The sequence below is a fragment of the Pongo pygmaeus genome, chromosome 6 (assembly GCF_028885625.2).
Source record: "Pongo pygmaeus isolate AG05252 chromosome 6, NHGRI_mPonPyg2-v2.0_pri, whole genome shotgun sequence".
Lineage (NCBI taxonomy): Eukaryota > Metazoa > Chordata > Mammalia > Primates > Hominidae > Pongo > Pongo pygmaeus.
Window position 1 is genome coordinate 128,967,535 of NC_072379.2, and position 22,738 is coordinate 128,990,272.

The 22,738-nt window shown below is 38.8% G+C and overlaps 1 protein-coding gene across 2 annotated transcripts in view; it reads left to right on the top strand.

The window, feature by feature from the left end:
* Nucleotides 1–22,738, top strand: part of KLHDC10 (kelch domain containing 10) — a 61,315-nt gene that overhangs the window by 9,251 nt on the left and 29,326 nt on the right. Inside the window, exon 2 of one of the 2 annotated variants that reach the window (XM_054497263.2) lies at nucleotides 13,316–13,402. The exons of the other annotated variant lie outside the window; for it this stretch is intronic. Within the exon in view, the coding sequence (XP_054353238.1) occupies nucleotides 13,316–13,402 (87 nt within the window). The remainder of the gene's footprint in view (nucleotides 1–13,315; nucleotides 13,403–22,738) is intronic. 2 annotated transcript variants of the gene reach the window in all.

Below are 22,738 nucleotides of genomic sequence, written 5' to 3' on the forward strand. Positions count from 1 at the left end.
GGCTGAGGCAGGAGAATCGCTTGAACCCGGGAGGTGGAGGTTGTAGTGAGCTGAGATTGCGTCACTGCACTCCAGCCTGGGCGACAGTGAGACTCCATCTCAAAAACAAACAAACCCACAAATGACTTATGTGTGTCAAGTCAAAGGGACATTTTAAAATCTCCATCTGCCTTGATCTCCCTTCATTTTTAAACATCCTTTTCCCTTTTGGCTTCCTGGGTGTCAGGTGTCATTTTCCGTTTATGTGTCTGGCCTCATCCTTAGTCGTCTTTGTCAACTCTTTCCCTTTTACCAGGAGTTTATGTATGAGAGTTCTCAATTCTTGGTTCTGTGTCCCCACCCTTCTCTTTTCAACTTACTTGAGGTGTTCTCTTCCAAATCTGTGATTTTCAATATCTATCCATATGCCAATAAGTTACGCCACTTTGTAATTTCAGCCCAAATCTCTTTTGAGGGCAATTTCCTTGCTTTCTCCATATCTACAATTACATGCTTCATATTTCTGAAGCTCAACAAGCCTAAAACTGAATTTGTGATCTTTATTATAAAATTGAAGGGTAACTATTGGGTAATTTTAAGCACAGGAGTGATGTGATATGATTTATTATTTTCTAAAGCTCCCTCTAGCTGCTGGTTGGAGAATGGCTAATGGGATATGGTAACACGGATGCATGGAGGTCATTTCAAGACTATAGAAGTACTTTCCTAAAAAGATTGTGGTGGCTTGGACTAGGGTATGGTGGTATATCAGTGGTTGGAAGTGGTTGAATATGAAATGTATTTTGAAAGTAGCATTAATAGGATTTGCTGTGAGGTGTGAAGGAGAGAGAAGAATCAAGATGATTGCTAACAAGGTTAGATGCGGTGGTTGACGCCTGTAATCCCAGCACTTTGGGAGGCCAAGGTGGGTGGATCACTTGAGGTCAGGAGTTTGAGGCCAGCCTGGCCAACATGGCGAAAACCCGTCTCTACTAAAAATAAAAAATAAGCGGGCGTGGTGGCGTGTGCCTTTAGTCCCAGCTACTTGGGGGGCTGAGGCACAAGAATTGCTTGAACCCAGGAGGCGGAGGTTGCAGTGAGTCGTGATTGCACCACGGCACTCCAGTCTAGGTGACAGAGCGAGACTCTGAAAAAAAAAAGACTCCTAAGTTTTTGTTTTGAGCAATTGGATAGATGACAGTCTCATCAAATGTGATAGAACAGATCTGAAGCAGCAGGATTGTAGGGGGCAAATCAAGAGTGTTGTTTTGGCAGTGTTAAGCTTGAGATGCCTGTTTGACCTCCAAGTAAGGATATAGAGTAAGTAATATTTACATTAAAAAAATCGAACTCAAGGGAGATGGTGAGGCTCACAATGTTTTTTGGAATTATTAGCAAGCCATTGGACAGGATGAGTTCACCAAAGAATATTTTTAGCCAGGTGCGGTGGCTCATGCCTGTAATCCCAGCACTTTGGGAGGCCGAGACGAGGTTGGGAGTTTGAGACCAGCCTGGCCAACATGGTGAAACCCCGTCTCTACTAAAAATACAAAAATTAGCCGGATGTGGTTGTGGGTGCCTGTAATTCCAGCTACTAGGGAGGCTGAGGCAGGAGAATTGCTTGAACCCAGGAGGTGAAAGTTGCAGTGAGCCGAGATCATGCCACTGCACTCCAGCTTGGAGGACAGAGCAAGACTCCATCTCAGGAAAAAAAAAAAAAGAATATTTTTAAAAATTGGGCAGAAGACTATATAACTCTTGAAAGTGAGAAGGAAAGGAGAAGCAAGCAAAGGTCAGTGAGGTAGGAGGAAGACCAAGACTGCTTGGTTTCACAAGAGTCAAGAGAAAAACATGTTTCAAGAAGGAGGGAGAGGTTACCTTGTCAGATGTACCTGAGAGCTTGAGTAGGATAAGGTTTTAAAATGGTAGACTCAGCTGGGTGCAGTGGCTCCTGTCTGTAATCCCAGCACTTTGGGAGGCTGCGGTGGGTGGATCACCTGAGGTCAGGAGTTCGAGACCAGCCTGGTCAACATGGCAAAACCCCATCTCTACTAAAAATACAAAAAACAGCTGGGCGTGGTGGCTTGGGCCCGTAGTCCCAGCTACTTGGGAGGCTGAGACATGAGAATCGCTTGAACCCGGGAAGTGAAGGTTGCAGTGAGCCGACATTGCACCACTGCACTCCTGCCTGGATGACAGAGTGAGACTCTTTCTCAAAAAAAAAAAAAAAAAAATTAACAACAACAACAATAAAATAAAATGGGGGACTTTGTACTACCATTAGTACAGTACTATAAGTAATCTTATAGGTAGGCCTTTGTGGGCTGAGTAGGGACTGACCTATTAACTATTTATAACATTGGAAAATATATTAAGAATTTCAAATGACAAATTGACGTAATTACTTAGAATTTTGAGGTGCAGCCTAATTTTTATTAGCCTGCATATTTTTTAAGGCTTCATTTTCCCCAAATTATTTTTAAGGCCATTCCCTTACATTTTAAAGTAAGCAGTCCTTGTCTTCCTCCTACTTTATTGACCTTCTTTGCTTCTTTCCTTCCCACTTTCAAGAGTTCTATAGTCTTCTGCCCAATTTTTAAGTGGTTTTGAACACTCTGTATCATTAGACTTTTACCAGTATCAGTATTGGGCAAGCTTGTAGAACACATAAAGGTTATGCTTACTTAAAATATGTAAGTATGATTTCCTATGATTGAATGCATACAGCTTTCCTCCTAAAAGTCTTTTTCATTAATTTTTTAAATGGAAAAACATTACATAAACTTGGTAAAATCAAACAGTATGCGAGAAGAGAAAGTGTCCCTTCCACTTGAGATCCCTCGTTTATCAAGTGTCCCTTCCACTTGAGATCCCTCGTTTTGCAGTCTATCTCCCTAGCAGTATCATCTCCCTAGAGTTTCTGGTGTGTCTTTCCAGAAATAGAATTTGCATATATGTGCATATAGGTGTATGTTATCTTTATATTACAACAGAGTGCAACAACAAAGTATTCTTTCTGCATCTGTCTTTTTTTTAACTTAAAAAAGTATTTTGGGGATTGTTCTGTGTTAGCACATTTAGACTTATTTCATGCTTCTTCATGGCTGAAAGTACTGTGTTGTGTGAATGTGCTGTAATTTACCAGCCACCCAATTGATGGATATTTAGCTTGTTTCTGGTTTCTGTTATTTAAGAACATCACTGCAATGCATAGTGATAAATATTGCTAATTTGCCTTTTAATATCTGTGTTTTTAAAGTTTTCCTCAAGTTGTAGAACTTAAAAACTCACACTTATCCCCTTATTTTACTCCACTTTCCCATTCAGCTAGTCTTTTACATCCTTATGTTTTATCCCTATAATAATATTAGCCAGGGATTTATATAAACATTTACTCATAACCCAGTAAGGGAACAGATACTATTGCTGTCCCCTTTTTTATAGTTAAGGAAGCTGGGGTACCCAGGACAAAACCTTGTCCAAGGACATACAGCTAGCAAGGGACAGAGCTAGGATTTAGACCAGGCAATGTGGTTCTAAAGTCCATGCACCATGCTGCACTCCCCTCTGCTTCCTGTCCTTCCCAGTTCTTTTTGTTACTAGTACTGTAATTGAGGTCCTCACTGCTGTAAACTGGACTACACTAAAAACGTTTTTTTGCTATTCCTAGTCTTACTTTCCTAACCCATTCTCTATATTTAAACAAGATTAATCTTCCTAATGCACAGCTATGGTTGTGTTGCTTGCCAGATCAGAATCCTTCAGTAGCTTCCTGCTGCATTTAGAATCCAGCCCAATCTCATGCTCTTCCCTTTTATATTTGCTATATGTCCCTGAATTTATTCCAAGCTTTATCTAGGATGTGAGCATTAAAGCATCATAAGACATAATAAGACTAGATAGTGAAGTGAAATTAGAAGTATTATGACTCGCAAAAAAATGAGATAAGTGATCTTTGGAGTTGAATGGTGTTTTTTCTTTTGAGTTTTTTCCCTTTTTACCCATAGTAGCTCCTGCCATATGGTTACATCAACAAACTTTCAACTCAATTAATTTCAATCAGATGTGTAATTGATCAAATGCTAACCACAAATGTTTTGGTGTCACATAAAACAAATTCCTTAAAACACACACATACGCACAAACCTAAAACAGAAATATGGAATTTCTTTTTTTCTTTTTTTTTTTTTGAGATGGAGTCTCGCTCTTGTCGCCCAGGCTGGAGTGCAATGGCACAGTCTCGGCTCACTGCAACCTCCACCTCCCGGGTTCAAGCGATTCTCCTGCCTCAGCCTCCCGAGTAGCTGGGATTACAGGTGCTCGCTACCACGCCTGGCTAATTTTTGTATTTTTAGTAGTGACAGGGTATCGCCATGTTGGCCAGGCCTGGTCTCGAACTCCTGACCTCAAGTGATCCACCCGCCTCGGCCTCACAAAGTGCTGGGATTACAGGTGTGAGCCACTGCGCCTGGCCATATTATACTTTTTAAAGTAACTTTAAAAATATCAGATATTAGATATTAAAAATTTGCTAATTAGTGACTATTACTTGCTTTTTGCTGGGTTTAGTCCAATATAAGCTTTTATATCCTTCAGTCAGATCTAGGTATTTTCCTGGAAGGCATTGCATTTGCCAACAGAAAATGACCTGAGAGAAGGGAAAGTGAGTTCATAAAGAAAAGTTGTGTCTTCACTTTTTTTTTTTTTGAGACTTAGTCTGGCTCTGTCCCCAGGCTCGGGTGCAGTGGTGCAATCTTGGCTGACTGCAACCTCTGCCTCCTGGGTTCAAGCAATTCTCCTGCCTCAGCCTCCTGAGTAACTGGGATTGCAGGCGTGCACCACCACACATGGCTAATTTTTGTATTTTTAGTAGAGACGGGGGTTTTACCATGTTGGCCAGGCTGGTCTCGAACTCCTGACCTCAAATGACCCACCTTCCCCAGCTTCCCAAAGTGCTGGGATTACAGGCTTGAGCCACCAGTCCCGGCCGTGTCTTCACTTTCAAAATTGATCACTTCTCTAGTTTGGTTTTTTGTTTGTCTTTTTCTTTCTTTCTTTTTTTTTTTTTGAGACAGAGTCTCACTCTGTGACCCAAACTGGAGTGCAGTGGCACAATCTCGGCTCACTGCAACCTCTGCCTCCCAGGTTCAAGCGATTCTCCTGCCTCAGCCTCCCGAGTAGCTGGGATTACAGGGACCCGCCACCACACCCAGCTATTTTAGTAAAGACAGGATTTCACCATGTTGGCCAGGCTGGTCTTGAACTCCTGACCTCAAGTGATCCACCTTCCTCGGCCTCCCAAAATGCTGGCATTACAGGCCTGAGCCACTGCCCCTGGCCTCAATTTATTTTTCTAAGTGAAGTTTTGCTGGAGATAAAAAGGAAGGAGATGATACTCAATTAAGAAAAACAATCTCTGGCTATAGTTAGTATTTCAAGATAGGCACATTCACATCGAGACATATAAAGTACAAACGCAGGCAAGATTTTTGGTAAATCTTACAGAAAAAAACCCATGTACAGTAAAGAAATAAGAGTTTAAAATGAACTTTTATCTTTTAAATTTTTCTCCTTGTCTGTAACTTCTTAGAATCATAAAATGTTAAAATTGAAAAAGACTGCTGGGCGTGGTGGCTCATGTCTGTAATCTCAGGAGTTTGAGACTAGCTTGGGTAACATGGTGAAACCCCAGCCGCATCTCTACAAAATAAACAAAAATGAGCCAGGTGTGATGGCACATGCCTGTTGTCTCCCTATTGGGAGACAGAAGCAGGAGGATTTCTTGAGTCCAGGAGTTCAAGACGAGCTTGGGCAACATAGCTAGACCCTGTGTCTACTTCTCCCACGCCCCGCCAAAAAAAAGAGTATTTATAAGTGCTAAGCATAGAGTAGATACTCAGTATATAAAGGTGTTGGGCATAGAGTAGATAATAAATGTCGATTATCCTAAATTTAAAAGAAAGTCGTTTACTTAACAAGTAGGTCACTGTTAGCTCAAAGTATGCCATTGTGAAATTTTAAAAGGGTTCCTCTTCCAGGTAGACATAGTCCCATGGGTACATTGGAGAATAGAGTGAAGGCTAGATTTAGCCTCCCTTAGACACTTTGCCTGGAGCTCTTATGCAGTAAGCAATCTGTGCAACTGTGCAGTGATTCCAAATACAGTATTAATTTGCTTCTCTTTTGAAATTCTTTATAGATCCTGAATTGTATATAGGAGTAGGACTGTACCACATGTTGTAGCCACCTAAGTCAGAATTCTTGGATCATTTTCTCTGATTCAATAGTTCTAATTTTTTTTTTTTTTTTTGAGATGGAGTTTCGCTCTTGTTGCCCAGGCTGGAGTGCAATGGTGCGATCTTGGCTCACCGCAACCTCTGCCTCCTAGGTTCAAGCAATTCTCCTGCCTCAGCCTCCCGAGTAGCTGGGATTACAGGCATGCACCACCACTCCCGGCTAATTTTGTATTTTTTTTAGTAGAGACGGAGTTTCTCCATGTTGAGGCTGGTCTCGAACTCCTGACCTCAGGTGATCTGTCCACCTTGGCTTAATAGTTCTAATTGTTAAATATTCATAATTGTTTTAGATATATCATTTTGAATGTAAGCCATATTGGCACCATCTTTTTTTTCTTCCTTTTGGTTTTTATTTAATTTTTATGCCTTTTACTTTGAGAATTGTAGATTCATTTACAGTTTTAAGAAATAATATTGGCTGGGTGCAGTGGCTCACACCTGTGATCCCAGCACTTGGGAGACCGAGGCGGGCGAATCACTGGAGCCCAGGAGTTTGAGACCAGCCTGGGCAACATGGTGAGACCCTATCTCTACAAAAAATACAAAAATTAGCCAGTTGTGGTGGCACATACCTGTAGTCCCAGCTACTTGAGAGGCTGAGGTAGGAGGATCGCTTGAGCCCAGGAGGTGGAGGTTACACTGAGCCAAGATCATGCCACTGCACTCTAGCCTGGGTGACAGAGCAAGACTCTGTCTTAAAGAAAAAAAAAAAAGAGAAGGGAAGGAAATAATATTGAGAGATCCATATACCCTTCCCCAGGCAATTTCTTGGAATGATAACATCCTGTTACTATTGTACAATAACACAACTAGGAAATTGACATTGATACAATCCAGTGACCTTACTCAGATTTCATCGGTTTTACATGTACTTGTGTGTGTGTGTGTGTGTGTGTGTGTGTGTGTGTGTATCATATTCTGTACAATTTTATTTCATGTTAGATTCGTGTGGCCACCACAGTCAAGATACAGAACAGTTCCATCACAAGGCTCCCTGGTGGTACCCTGATACGGTCACAGCCACCTTCCCTGGCAAACCCCTAGTGACCACTAATCTGTTCTCTAAAATTTTGTCATTTCAAGAATGTTATGTGAGTAAAATCATACAGTATGTAACCTTTTGACACTATTTTTTTTTTCCTATTGGTTGCATGAATAGTTCATGGTTGTACCACAGGTTTAACCGTTCATTTCACTGAAGGATATTGGGATTGTTTCCATGTTTCGGCTATTGTGAATAAAGCTGTTAGGAACGTTTGTGTACAGGTTTTTGTGTGGACATAAGTTTTCATTTCTCTGGGGTAAATGGCCAAGAATGTAATTGTTGAGTTGTACGGTAAGCATATGTTTAGTTTTGTAGGAAACTGCCATACTGTCTCTCAGAGTATGTGTGTATCATTTTACATTCCTTCCAGCAAAGTACAACTCATCCAATTCCTCTGCATCCTTGCCACCATGATCAGTTTTGATAAAACACTTTGGCAACTACTGTTACTAGTCTCTCTCATTTTTAGAAAATTAGAACTGACTTCTTACATGTGTCTTCAGGTTCTCTAGAATGAGACCTTTGGTTACTTATATCAATTTGACTTGGCAATTGGCTCTTAAATGTTTGGAGGAATTCACCAGTGAAGCCAGCTAGTATTCTTAAATCTTTTACACAATACTTCAATTTATATTTTTTCATCAACATCTATGTTAGTCATTTTCTATATCCTTCATCTGAATAAGACAGATACTTTAATGTTCTTCTGGTTTTCCTTCTCTCAGCCTCCCTTCCTACCCTTATAAATATTCCTGTTGATAGCATCTGAGATTATAGTTTTGAATGTTAGTAATGTTTTTTTCCCCAGTCAGAGCATATTTAGACTTAAAGGTTTTACTGGTTTCTCTTCTTACTCTTTTCTTTGGCCTTGTTATTCTTGCATTAATTTTTTTAAAAAAACAATCCAGTTATATATCTTTGAGTAATTATTTCATCAAAAGTCTGAAGGAAGCAAACTTTTTGGGTCCTTGCATATAAAAAAATTTCTTTATTTCACTCTCCTTAAGCAAGAGGTGGAGTAGGTATAGAATTCTAAATGTAAAACTATATCCAAGTGTCCCAGTACAATTTGTTGAAAAGACTATTTATTCCCCACTGAATAGTCTTGTCACCCTTGTCAAAAAAATCAATTGACTATGGATGTTAGGATTTACTTTTGGACTCTCAATTTCATTCATTTAATCTGTATGTCCATCCATATACCAGTACCACAGTTTTTGAATACTGTATCTTTGCAGAAAGTTTTGAAATGAGGAAGTATGAGTCTTCTTTCACTTCTTTTTCAAGATTGTTTTGATATTCTGGGTTTCTTGCTTTTTTCCATCTGAAATATAGGATTAGCTTGTTCATTTTGGCAAAACAAACAAAAAGGTAGTTGAAATTTTAATATTGTTCGATTTTCTTTTGTGTCTTAACTTTTTAATATACTTTTCTATAATACTTCTTCATGCTTGGGCCTTAGTTTTATGCTCAATCATCTTTATCTGTGAGTCCTAGTTAGCCTTGCTGTGAGTGTTACATCTATTTATTGCAGCAGGTCTCCACAGATTGTGGATAGGGATGGAATAAGCAATGAGATGAAGTGTACTAGTTGCCAGACTCCTTCAGTGTGACTGTCCCCTCTTCTGCCTGGGTGTTAGTATCCCCACAGGGTTCTACCTTCTCTCTCTGATCCCAGTGTTCACACTCATTGTTGTAGCTGGAGAGTGACACCTTTGTTGTTTTTGCCACTGTTCCCATCTGGGAGCAAATACCTCTATTCTATAATGCTTGACTCAAAGAGGTAAATGGCTGGGAGGGGTTAACCTGCTATGTAACTTCTGTGCTACATTCCAATCACTTAGGCTGTAAATGTTTAAAATGGTTTCACTTATTCCTGCTGTCTTTTACCTTGGGGCTTAGTTGACCCTGAGAGTTGGTCCCTCCACTTGCCCTGGTCCTCTGCTCTTGGTGTGCAGGACTGTGGTGTCTTCTTTAGTCTGATTCTATCTGCTTTTCATCTTCTAGTGATTCCTCATAGTATTAGTCCACTAAGGGCATTTCTTGTTTTCTTTTAATTATGTCTTTTTTTTTTTAATGACTTTTTTTGTTATTTGGGAGATTTTAGGGGAAGGTGAGCTTGCTCACACTGTGCTCAGCCTACCATCTAAATTCAGCCAATGACTGTTATATTTATAGCGAAGTAAACATAGTAAAAAAGAGAAAAAAATTAAAAACTAGCAAAAAAAAAATTGATGAAATTATTGAAGAAATTATTATTATTATTATTTTTGTGGAGACAGAGTCTTACTCTGTCATCCAGGCTGGAGTGCAGTGGCGTGATCTTGGCTTACTGCAACCTCGGCCTCCTGGGCTCAAGCAGTTCTCCTGCCCTCAAGCAGGTCTCCTGCCTCAGCCTCCTGAGTAGCCAGGACTACAGGTGCATGACACCATGCCCAGCTAATTTTTTTGTATTTTAGTAGAGATGAGGTTTCGCCATGTTGGCCAGGCTGGTCTCGAACTCCTGGCCTCAGGTGATCTGCCGATCTCAGCCTCCCAAAGTGCTGGGAGTACAGGCGTGAGCCACCACACCCGGCCTATATTTTTGTTTTGAAGAGTCGAAGCTATCACTTAGGAAGGTTGGCACTTTGAATATATAAAAATTAAAACTTCAATGAATAAAAGTTCAGACCAGTAATATATTTATATGAAACTGGAGAGGCATACATTTATTTAAAAATTTAAGAAGTACATTTGTGTTGGTGTCACACTGTTATGTTGCTAGTTTCTCTTTTTTCTGCTGTTTGGATGAAAGAATAAAATGGGTTTTGAAGTCAGTGCCTGCCTTGATTGAATAACCTCCGCAGAGTCAACAGGAGTCTATGCATACAGACTTATGCTGGTTGCTGAGAGAGAGACATGCCAAAGATGTTTGATAGAAGCCCTGAGAAGACATAAAAAGGGTTTTTTATTACAGTTTTGGTTTGTTAATTATTTTTGTTTGTTTTTGTTTTTGAGACAGAGTCTCGCTCTGTCGCCCAGGGTGGAGTTCAGTGGCACGATCTCAGCTCACTGCAACCTCCGCCTCTTGGGTTCCAGTGATTCTCCTGTCTCAGCCTCCTGAGTAGCTGGGTTTACAGGCACCTGCCACCACGCCTGACTAATTTTTATATATTTTTAGTAGAGATGGGGTTTTGGCATGTTGGCCAGGCTGGTCTCAAACTCCTGGCCTCAAGTGATCTGCCCACCTTGGCCTCGTAAAGCGCGGGGATTACAGGCGTGAGCCACCACGCCAGGTCCGGTTTGGTAATTTTTAATGTTATTCCCTCAGTGTTACTCCAAAGTAGTTTTTTATATTTTTCCATTATAAAATCATATATCGTAGAATTTATGGATAACATAAAAGGGGTAATAACCTCAAGCCCAATCATAACCAGTATTAAGACTTTGGTATGTTTCTTTCCAGTATTTTTTTCTAATCACTTTTTAAAAAAATTAAAATAATACAGTATTGTTTTTCTTCCAGTCTAAAAGTAATGCCTACTCAGAGAGCTTGGAAAATAAGGACCATCATAAAGGGGAAAAAACAAAAATAATTCATTAGAAACATCCAAAGATAACTACAGTCAAATACATTAATTTGATGTAATCTTTCGTGTATTTTTTCTGAATATATAAAAATACTTTTTTCTTTACTAAAATGGTATCATACTTTAATACTATTTTGTACATTGTATTTTTCATTTGCAATATATTGTGAATGTTTTGTCATGTTAATAGTTTTGTATATACTCTTCAGTGGTATGTAGAATATGAGCATATTTAAGTATGTTTATTTAGCATACTTAACCATCCCCTATCATTGGACATTGAAAGTGTTTCTAATTTTTTACCATTATAAATAATACCATAGTTAATATCTTTGTCCATACATCTTTCCATGCATCTATGATTGTTTCTTTAGGAATAGATTCCTAGAAGTGGAATAGCTGGGTCAAAGGGTATGTACATTTTAATGCTTTTGATACATAAAAATGTCAAATTTTAAGCTAATCACTTGTTATATTCTGTCTTGTATTGCTAATTGTTTTGTGTGTCTGTCTTGTCTCCCTAATTAGAATGTAAACTTAAGGGCAAGGGAGGTTTCTTACATATTTAATGTATCCTTTGACAGTGTGGTTTACAGTTTTGGACTCTGGAGTCATCTCAACACATACTGTATTGATTTAAAACAATGGTTCTCTAGACTGTTGAATGTCATAAACCTGTACATTAAAAAATATATATATACTTATATTTGTCCATGTATGTATATTTATAGTAGATATGGGCTTGCAAATTTTCAGTTTTTCCACGAAAGAATATTAAAAAGAAAACCAACTACCATTTTCTTATCAGCATCATTTCATAAAGTAAAGAATATTTAACAACAAAAAGGTTCTAATCTCTGAAAAAAGAGCAGACCTTTAAATGGAACATTTTAGCTTTTTGAAAAACTTATTGCCTTGTCCATATTTTTCTCATTTTGTGTTGGACTGGTGAATCTTCACCTTAGCCTAGCAGTGGTCTGTAGACCAGCATTTGAGAATCATTGATTTAAAATGATTTAAATTGATTTAAAATGATTTAGAATATTAAAAGATAAATCATTTTGCAGAATAAGTAATTCTCCTTTTCCATGAGTCTGTATTCTCTACAAAATTAAGTGCAAATGTGCAGGTGATGCCATTTCATTATACAGAATTTGTATATCTCTATGTACAAGTTCTGTAGTAAGCAAACTAGACCCTGCTGATGGACATCTGAATATATATTTCCAGTTGCCGAAAATAAAAACTGTTCTTTTTCTAGGGAATTTAAGACAGGATAAAATATGGTGTAGTGGGAAGAGGCAAGTTTTTAGAGTCAGAAGGCCTCGCTTGAATCCTGGCTCTGGCATTAAGTCATTTAATTTAATTTTCCTTTAGCTTCCTTGCTTGAAAAATTATGATGATACTATCTTCTTCAAAGTGTTTTGGTAGCTCCTGTTACAGCAGTTCCTTCACTGTAATGTAATTATTTGTTTACACATCTGCCTTCCTCATGAGACCATGGGCTCTGAAGAGCAGGAATCATGTCCTTGTTTTGCAATCTCAGGTCCTAGCATAGGGCTCCAGGCATAGCAGATGCTTAATAAAATGATTGTTGAATCAATACAGGATTGTTGTGAGAATTATATGAGGTAATATATGTGAAAGCTCTTTGTAAACCCTCAACATTATGCAAGTGTTAATTGTTTTTATTGTCAATAAGAGCTATCTTTGGGAGCGATCAAAACTTTGGGAAAAGAGATAATTACCCCATAATAGTTCCATTAATTTAATTAGGTTTTTATTCTATTTTATAAGAAAACATATTTTAATTGGGGTTAACATGGAGGTAATTTGCTTCCTGGGAAGGCAGATGAGCCCCTTCCCTCCCTTCCCCCATGGAAGTGCCAAGATATTAAATGTTTGTTTAATTTGGTTGCTGTTTTAAAATTTAATTATAGTAGAGTCAGCTTATTTCATATTTAAAGAATGGTTCCCATTGCTTTATCTTCTTAACCATATAATTAATATAACCTTGAAGAGAACAGGAGCCTCTGTTATGTCCAATTAGTTTCAGAGCTCCATTTTGAAATTAACTGACTTAAAAATGTCATCGTTTCTAGTCTGTTCATAAAGCTCCTGGTGAATTTTTGCCACAAGATGGCATTGGTGATTATTGAGTGCACATACTATTGAACCAGAATTCCCAAAAACGGTGCACAGAATTGTATTCTTTTGGGGGTAAGAGTTGAAAACCTTCATCACTGCTTATATGTTAATTTAATTTTGACTTCCAAAACAGGGTTAAATGCTACTTTACGTCACTTTCTTTCTGTATTCAAGTATTGTTTTGTTTCCTGTTTTTCTGTCTTTATAACTACAGTAACTATGTATTATTTGCCATGTGTTGTATGTGTCTGACTTATTGCTGATAATTGTGGTAACAGGTAAGAAGAAAACACGATGGGACCCAGTTAGGAGGCGCTTCATTCAGTCCTGTCCCATCATAAGGATCCCTAACAGGTTTTTGAGAGGTGGGTGATAACTAGCAAGAGATCTGTGCTTCGTATGGGTTAAAGGGAACTTTGAATGAATTTTCTAAGCTCAAAACTCTGGTTTTTAAAAATCATCTAAACAGCTAATGAAACAGTTGGAATAAGAAAAATCTAGAACTTAATTTTAAACCTGTTTCTTGTTGGCCACTTTGGGATTGTAATTGTAAGTTTCAGGGAGTCAGAATCACTTAGTGTATTATTAGATCGTAGAGATAAATCATCTCACTGATATAAATGGTATTCTACAGTAGCCATATTAGAAAGAATTTTGAGTGAATAATCTATAAAATATGGATGTGGGAAAGATAAATATGATTCTAAGGAAGAAATAAAAGATTATGTAATGGTATAAAATAAAAAACCTCTTATGTCAAATGTCTTATATTAAAAGATAAAAAAGAGAATTATTTGTAACAAAGGGGTAATATGAATATATAAAGAGTTCTTATAAACCAATAGGTTAAAAACAAATGCCCACTAGAAAAATAGGTAAAAGGATATAGAATTATCAATTTGTTAAAAAGAAGTGCCAATAATTATGAACAAGTATTTATTTTTACTATTATTATAAACACACAACAATTAAAACAATAAGATGTTTTTACCTATTAGATGAGCAAAGACCAAAAATAAGAATACCCAATGTTGGCAAGGGTATGGGCAGATAAAGCTCATATATTGAAGGAAGTGTAAATTTTATACAGCTTTTCTGAAACCAGTTTGGTAATATGTATTAAAAACCTTAGAAATATTCATACCCTTTGACCTAGCAGTTTTTACTTTTAGAAATGTTGCATTCCTTCTACTTTTTATTTTTTCTACTAATACATACTCCATACTGAAAAAAGAAAATCTCAAAAGAGGGTTGAAAACTCTGGTTCACACTATTTTTCTAGATATAACAAATTATCACACAAGCATACTTAATGTTGTAATTTAGACTGTATTAAATTATTTACAACCCAGTGTATCTAATTTTAACTGGAGTTGTTTTTTTTTTTTTTTTTTTTTTTAACCTAGGAAAAAATCCTGCAACTGCTATAGATGTTTGTATATCTAGTTCCTAACCTATTTTTGGCACCTGAGCTCCAGAGCATGCATAAAATCAACCGTAAAATGGGTCAAGATAAGATTCTTAAGATGGTGTACTACCTTTTAGCATGAGTAAATTTTGTTAGTAAAAATTAAGGGCCAGGCTGGGTGGCTCATACCTGTAATCCCAGCTCTTTGGGAGGCCAAGGTGGGCAGATTGCGTGAGCCCAGGAGTTCAAGAGAAACCTGGACAACACAGTGAAACCCTGTCTCTGTAAAAAATACAAAAATTAGCTGGGCATTGTGGTGCACACTTATAGTCCCAGTTACGTGGGAGGCTGAGGTGGGAGGATCACTTGAGCCCAGGAGGCAGAGGTTGCAGTGAGCCATGATTGCGCCACTGCATTCCAGCCTGAGCGATAGAGTGAGACTTTTCTCAAAAAAAAAAGAAAAAAATCAGATGATTTTAGTATTATATGACAGGAAAGCCATTGTACACACATGGCCAAGCAGGCATGTCTAATTCTATAACATTTTTTCTTTTTTCTATTTATAAATTAGAATGCTAATTTACCAATTTCCAATGAGAAATCTAACTTGTGCTGAATAAAGCATAAATTAAACTTCATTTTAGTTATATTAATATAATTAATTATACATATTAAATATAAGCATAATTAAGGAATTGTTTAGGATATATAATTCAACATAATAACAATGATATAAAACATATAAACATAAAAAACAAATAGTGACATAACAGGTTGTATCTGTATGATGGGGATTTTATTTTCTTTTGTATGGTGTTTGTTTTTCAATTTTTTGATTGTGGAGAAAAAAGATTGCACAGGTAAGTTTTATACCATTGGTTATTTGTAAGCCCTCAATAGCCTCAATCAGTGGTTGAGAAAGGTGGCCCCTGGCAGTGCTGGAATTGAGGTGGGAGTTAACTCAGCATCAGCAACATCAGGATCACTAGTGGCCTTCTATTAGTTCTCACCTTCTTTAACCTCTATGTAGTGTTTGAGGCTGTTGACTACTTGCCCTTCTTAAATTTTTCTCTTTTTTTGGGTTGCTTTACTGTATAGTTCTAGATGTTTTCTTCCTACCTCTTTGATTGTTCATTCTGTTTCCTTCACTAGCTTCTTTCTTCCTGCCTCCTCAAGGTGGGTATTGTTCCAGTGTTCTGTCCTCTCCATTATCTCCTTTAGTTGTCTCATCAACTTTCACAGGCTTAAGTCTCTTCGTTTGTTCGTTCGTTCATTCTTTCGTTCTTTCAGTATTTCTTGATTGCTTCCTATGTACTGTGCTAGCCTGATGATCTAAGTAATAGAGAATCAGGTAAACAGACGATTACAGAATAATTTGAGTATAATTATTTGTGGTAAGTGTTCTGATGAGGTAGCATGCTATGGGAGCACACAGGAGAGGTATCTGACTCAACTTGGCTGAAGGAGGGTGACAGAGGAGTGGCCATGAGGATGACATCAGAAGGGATGTACTTAAAGGCTGAGTAGGTGTCAGCAAAGGAGGGTTGGATCCTCTCAAACCATGGGGATCAGGCAGCTTGAGTGAAGGCATTTAGGCAAAACAGGACATGGTGTTTTTAGAGATCTAGAGAAAGTTCAGCACAGTGGGAAAGAGGTGGACAAAACAGGCTGGAGAGGGCCCAGATCAAGTGGGCACCACCCAAGTGGAGTTTTCAGGATCAGATTTGGTTTTTTAGCTAGTGAAGAAATTTAATTAAAGGCTAATTATGAGATTATTATAGTTGTCAGTGTGCAAAATGATGGAGACTGAAATGAGGGTAGTTGTAATAGGAATGGAGAATAGGGGCCGGGCATGGTGGCCTACACCTGCAATCCTAGCAGAGTGAAACCCTGTCTGTCTACATACACACACATGCACGCATGTACAATTAGCCAGGTGTGGTGGGGGCATGCCTGTAGTCCCAGCTACTCGGGAGGCTGACGCAGGAGGATTGCTTGCAACTAAGAGTTCGAGGCTGCAGTGAGCTATAATCTTGCCACTGCATTCCAGCCTGGGTGAAAGAGCGAGGCCCTGTCTCATTAAAAAAAAAAAAAAAAAAAAGTAGGGAATCGATTTGACATATAAGGAAGTGGAAGTGAAATTAGATGTAGATTTTAGGCAAAGGATAATAAATTCAGTTTAGTCTCTCCAGAACAACCAATAATAGCATTAATAGCATATCCTTTAACACTCAGTCCAAGAGTATTTCCAGGGAAACTTCCTTGGCAGGCCTCTCCCCTCTTTGTTCTGATGGCACCCTCTGTGTACCTACCTATATCATAGCACTTATTGCACTGAATTGTAGTTGTTTACTTGTCTGTGCCTCCCATTAGACTGTAAGCTCTGTAAGGGCAGGGACAATAGGACAGTGCCTTTCATATTTTTACTCCAGTTTGTAGCATAATGCATGTAGCAGGTATATCATATGTATTTGACCTTGAATTAAAGTATTGTAAAGGCCACTGTCAGGAAATAGGATGGGACTAACATTTTATTATGTTCTCAACTTCTCTCTGGTATTGGTGACAGTGAACTAATGAATTGTTGAGAACATGAAAATGCTATTGTTGAATGCTTCAATAGGTTGTGTGGTTTTGCTTGTTTGTTTGTTTTTAACTTATCTATACTTTTGAAATAGCCACTTTCAAGCCTCATATTTTGGAATTCTTTATATCACCTCTCTTGGTTCAGATTGTAGACAGTTTCATAGGGCCCATTTTCTGTCACTAGATTCCTCTTCACTAGGTCCTACATCTTCTCTAAAACATATTTCTACCAACTAAAATTGTGGTGTAGTGAAAACAGTAATGGTGTAATGAAAACAATGGTTCTTATTATAAAATGGCAGACTTGACATACCCATTTACTTTTCCCTACTTCTCAGATGTCATTGAAAATGACAAAACAGACATAAGACAAAGAATAAATCATTGTAATAAAAAAAAAAAACAGAAAAGGGAGACTTTAAAACTAGATTACTTGTGTCTGAATCCAGGCTCTGTCATTTAGCAATTGTATGACCTTGGGCAAGTTGCTTATTCTTTTTTTGCCTCAGTTGCCTCATCTGTAAAATTAGAATGATGATAATAGTATCTACTTCCTAGAGTTACTGTGGAGATCAAGAGAGACAGTATCTACAGAGCACTTAGGAGAGTTTCTTTACGTATAGCAAATGTTGAATTAGTGTTAGCTATCATTATTGTTATTGTTATAATGCCAGAAGTTTTTAGAAAGTTTAGGGTACTAGAAAACAATTGGAATTATAATGATGGAGTAACCAGCACAGAATAAAATGCAACCCAGAATAGATGCTCCTGTTGCATGGTGGAAGTCAGAGAGTGTCTTAGTAGGGCTCTTTTCTTAAACTCTTAAGCATAGAGGCGGCAAGTATAGGAAGATGGAGCAGTTTGGGGGGAAGGTGGAATATCAGGGCAGGTAATGAAAGAATTGCCTTCAAAACAGTTACTTCCCCTACTCCTTCTCTGCCTTCATATAAAGCGCCCTAGCAATGGCATTAGTTCCAGGATAAAGCCATGAGAACATTTCAAGGAAAGTAGAAGATTTGCCTTGGGGAGGATTAGGCAGGCATTGTGAGCATGGATTAAGACTGGAAGAAGAAGGCTGGGCGCAGTGGCTCACGCCTGTAATGCCAGCACTTTGGGAGGCTGAGATGGGCCGATCACGAGGTCAGGAGATCGAGACCATCCTAGCTAACACGGTGAAACCCTGTCTCTACTAAAAATACAAAAAATTAGCCAGGCGTGGTGGCAGGTGCCTGTAGTCCCAGCTACTCGGGAGGCTGAGGCAGGAGAATGGCATGAACCCGGGAGGCAGAGCTTGCAGTGAGCCGAGATCATGCCACTGCACTCCAGTCTGGGCGACAGAGCGAGACTCCCTCTTAAAAAAAAAAAAAAAAGACTGGAGGAAGAGTGCACAAAGCAGAGCCTTAGCGAATGGACTTCTGTAGTAGATGGATGAGGAGAGTGGAATGAGGAGAACAAGAAGAGGAACTCTATCAAGGATCCATATGCATTAAAGCACAATACCGTCAAAATACAGCCTGCCAATTTGGGCAATAATAAGGTCAGACTGCTTTCTTTTTCTCCACTTGTAAAGGGAAATCTGTCTGTCAGTGTGCCACTTATCTGCAGAGACCCACACTCAGACAGACCTTCCATTTGGGTTTTGGAGGCAGATTAATACAACTTTTGAGGAAACACATATTTCTTATAATAACTAACCAATGTAGCCCTTCATTTATTAATATGAGTAGGTGATAAAGGCTCACCATACATTTGAGGGAAACTAACAAGAGACTAAAATAAACAAAACAGCTGCCTGTGGTAGAAACAGAGATAATGAACAAGTGGAGTGGAACTTAAGGAAGTTCTAATCACAGAATGTATCTTTACAGAGCCAAGAGTGAATTAGATCCATAAATTAAAAAAAAAACAGCTTCCTGGCAGGGCGTGGTGGCTCACACTTGTAATCCCAGCACTTTGGGAGGCCGAGATAGGTGGATCACTTGAGGCCAGGAGTTCAAGACCAGCCTGGCCAACCAACATGGTGAAGCCCCATCTCTACTAAAAATACTAAAGTTAGCTGGGCATGGTGGCACACGCCTGTAATCCTAGCTATTCGTGAGGCTGAGGCATGGGAATCACTTGAACCTGGGAGGCAAAGGTTGCAGTGAGATGAGATCGCGCCATTGCACTCCAGTCTGGACAACAGAGCGAGACTCTGTCTTAACAAAAACAAAACAAAACAAAACAAAAAATGCTTCCATGGATAAAAAGTAATGATTAATGAATTAGTTTTATATTGAAGAATTGATTGCTGAAATTAAAACTCAGTTGGAGGGTTAAACAATACACTTAAGACCAGTTACTCTTCATAAAAATAAAATAGAGGAAATTTGCAGACTCTAAAGAAGACCTACAGATAGAAAGTACATGAGGAAAATTATCCTTTGAGGATAGATCTGAGTGATCAACTACCCATTTCACAGGAGTTACAGAAGGAAAGATCAGACAATGGAAGGGAGAAAATTTAAAAATCTGAGTTTTGGCCAGGCACGGTAGCTGTAATCCCAGCACTTTGGGAGGCCTGTAATCCCAGCACTTTGGGAGGCCAAGGCGGGTGAACCACGAGGTCAGTTCAAAACCAGCCTGGCCAATATGGTGAAACCCTGTCTCTGCTAAAAATACAAAAAAATTAGCCAGGCGTGGTGGCAGGTGCCTGTAATCCCCGCTACTCGGGAGGCTGAGGCAGGGAATTGCTTGAACCCGGGAGGCAGAGGTTGTCGAGATCATGTCACTGCACTCCAGCCTGGGTTACAGAGCAAGACTCAAAAAAAAAAAAAAAAAAAAAAATCTGAGTTTTCACGTATAAAGGGCACGCCTTTCATGTATAAAGGACCAAACAGGAAAAAATGCAAAAACAAACCAACAAAAAGTACCTCCGTATACGTTACTAAAGTACTTACTATTTCAGAGGTAGAAAACAAGTTACATAGACTCAAAACTGAAAATCAGACTGGCATGGATTTCTCACCTGCAGCATGGTTTGCTAGAAGATAAATGCCTTCAGTGTTCTGAGGGGAAATTATTCTCAAGACAATTCAGTACCCAGCCTCACTAATGTTTAAGTGGGGAGTCAAAATAAGATTTCTGAAAGTTTGTGACATACCTCATTTTGATAAAATTACTTGAAGATATACTCTGGTTAAATGAAAAATCCAGGCCAGGAGTGGTAGCTTACACCTGTAATCCCAGCACTTTGGGAGGCTGAGGCGGGTGGATCACGAGGTCAGGAGTTTGAGACCAGTCTGGCCAACATGATGAAACCCCCCTCTCTACTAAAAATACAAAAATTAGCCGGGCATGGTGGTGGGTGTCTATAATCCCAGCTACTCAAGAGGCTGAGGCAGAAGAATCGCTTAAACCCAGGAAGCAGAGGTTGCAGTGAGCCAAGATCGTGCCACTGCACTCCAGCCTGGGCAACAGAGCAAGACTCCATCTCAAAAAAAAAATTATAAGAAAAATAAAATACACTTACCATTCATCAAGTGGAAGTGGATCATCATAAAGGTCTTCATCCTTACTGTCTTTACATTGAGAAAGCTGAGGAGGAAGAGGAAAAGGAGGACTTGGGCTTGCTGTCTCAGGAATGGCAGAGGCAGAGGAAAATCTGCATATAAATAGACTTGTGCAGTTCAAATTCATTTTGTTCAAGGGTCAACTGTATAACATTCTGTAACTAAAATTAAATTGAGAGTTATACTAAAGGTCCTAGAATTTTTTGTTTTAAAATTTACAGGTGTAATATTATCTACTTACTAAAAGAAAAATTCAAATAATACAGAAATACATAGGGGGAAAAGTCAGGATCCTTATTGCAAGCATATATCACATTTCTACAAATTCAGTTCAAAAAAGACAGTTCAGTGAGAGAATGTATGTAAGAGGCTTAAGCAGGTGTTCTTAATCTGTTCTTGCACTGGTATAAATAAATACCTGAGACTGGGTACTTTATAAAGAAGAGGTTTAATTGACTCACAGTTCTGCAGGCTGTATAGGAAGCATGGTAGCATCTGCTTCTGGAGAGGCCTCAGAAAGCTTTTACTCATGGCAAGAGGCAAAGTGGGAGCAGGTGTCTTACATGGCAGGAGCAGGACCAAGAGGAGTTGAGGGGAGGTGCTACGCACTTTTAACCAGATCGCACTTTTAACCAGATCATGTGAGAACTCACTCACTCTACAGTACCAAGGAGGTATGGTGCTAAAGCATTCACGAGAACTTCGCCCCCACGATCCAGTCACCTCCCACCATCTCCAACACTGGAGATTACAATTGAACATGAGATTTGTGTGGGGACACAGATCCAAACCATATCAGCAGGCATTTCCCAAAAGAAAAATTCAAATGGCCAATAAACATGAAAAGGCACTCACCCTCACTGCAATGAGAGAAATGAATATTAAAACCACGAGAGCTCTACAAACTCACAGGAACTGCTAAATTAAAAAGACTGACAATGGCAATACCAAATATTGGCAAGGATGTGGAACAACAGGAATTCTCACATGCTGCCCTTGGATATGTAAAGTGGTATAACCATTTTGAAAACATTTTGGCTTTGCCAAATGAAGGTGAAGATTTACATACATTAAGATTCAGAAATTCCATGTTTAGATTTGTAGCCAACAGAAATGCGAGCCCCTGTGCACTTGCAACATGTGCAAAAATGTTTGTAGCAACATTAAGAACCACAAATTTGAAACAACCCAAAATGCCTCTTCACACAACTTAGACTGGATAAATAAATTGTGATATATATTCATACAAATAAATAATATTTGGCAAGGGAAATGAACAGACCACCTCTTTTCCCCTAGAACAGGGATGAATCTCAAAAACATAATTGTGAATAAAAGAGCCCGGAGAGAAAATATACTATGTTATTCTACATATATTATTCTATTCAAATACACTTTAAAACTAGGCCAAAATAAAGAGTATTGTTTAGAGATGCATACCTAGGTATAATAAAGCTATAAAAAGACAACAGATTTTTATGATTGCCCTAAAAATCAGGAAGTAGGATACTCTAGAAGTGAAGGGAGGTTGGAGGGTGTGATCAGGATGGGCAGTCAAAGGGTTTCTGGGTGCTGGCTGTATTCTGTTTCTTGACCTGGATGATGATGATATGATCCTATTTTAATAATTTATTAAGCACTTTATGCAGTATTGTGTTTCTTGAGCTGGATGGTGGTTATGTGTTCTCTTTTTAATAATTTGTACATTTAAGGCCGGGCGCGGTGGCTCACGCCTGTAATCCCAACACTTTGGGAAGCCAAAGTGGGTGGATCACCTGAGTTCAGGAGTTTGAGACTAGCCTGACCAACATGGTGAAATCCCACCTCCCAGGAGGCAGAGGTTGCAGTGAGCCAAGATCGTGCCACTGCACTCCAGCCTGGGCAACAGAGCAAGACTCCATCTCAAAAAAAAAATTATAAGAAAAATAAAATACAAAATTAGCTGGGCGTGGTGGTGCATGCCTGTAATCCCAGCTACTCGGGAGACTGAGGCAGGAGACTCGCTTGAACCCAGGAGGCGGAGGCGGTGAGCCAAGATCATGCCATTGCACTCCAGCCTGGGCAACAAGAGCGAAACTCTGTCTCAAAATAAATAAATAAAATAAATAATAATAATAATTTGTACATTTATATTTATGTAAATTCTAATGCATGCC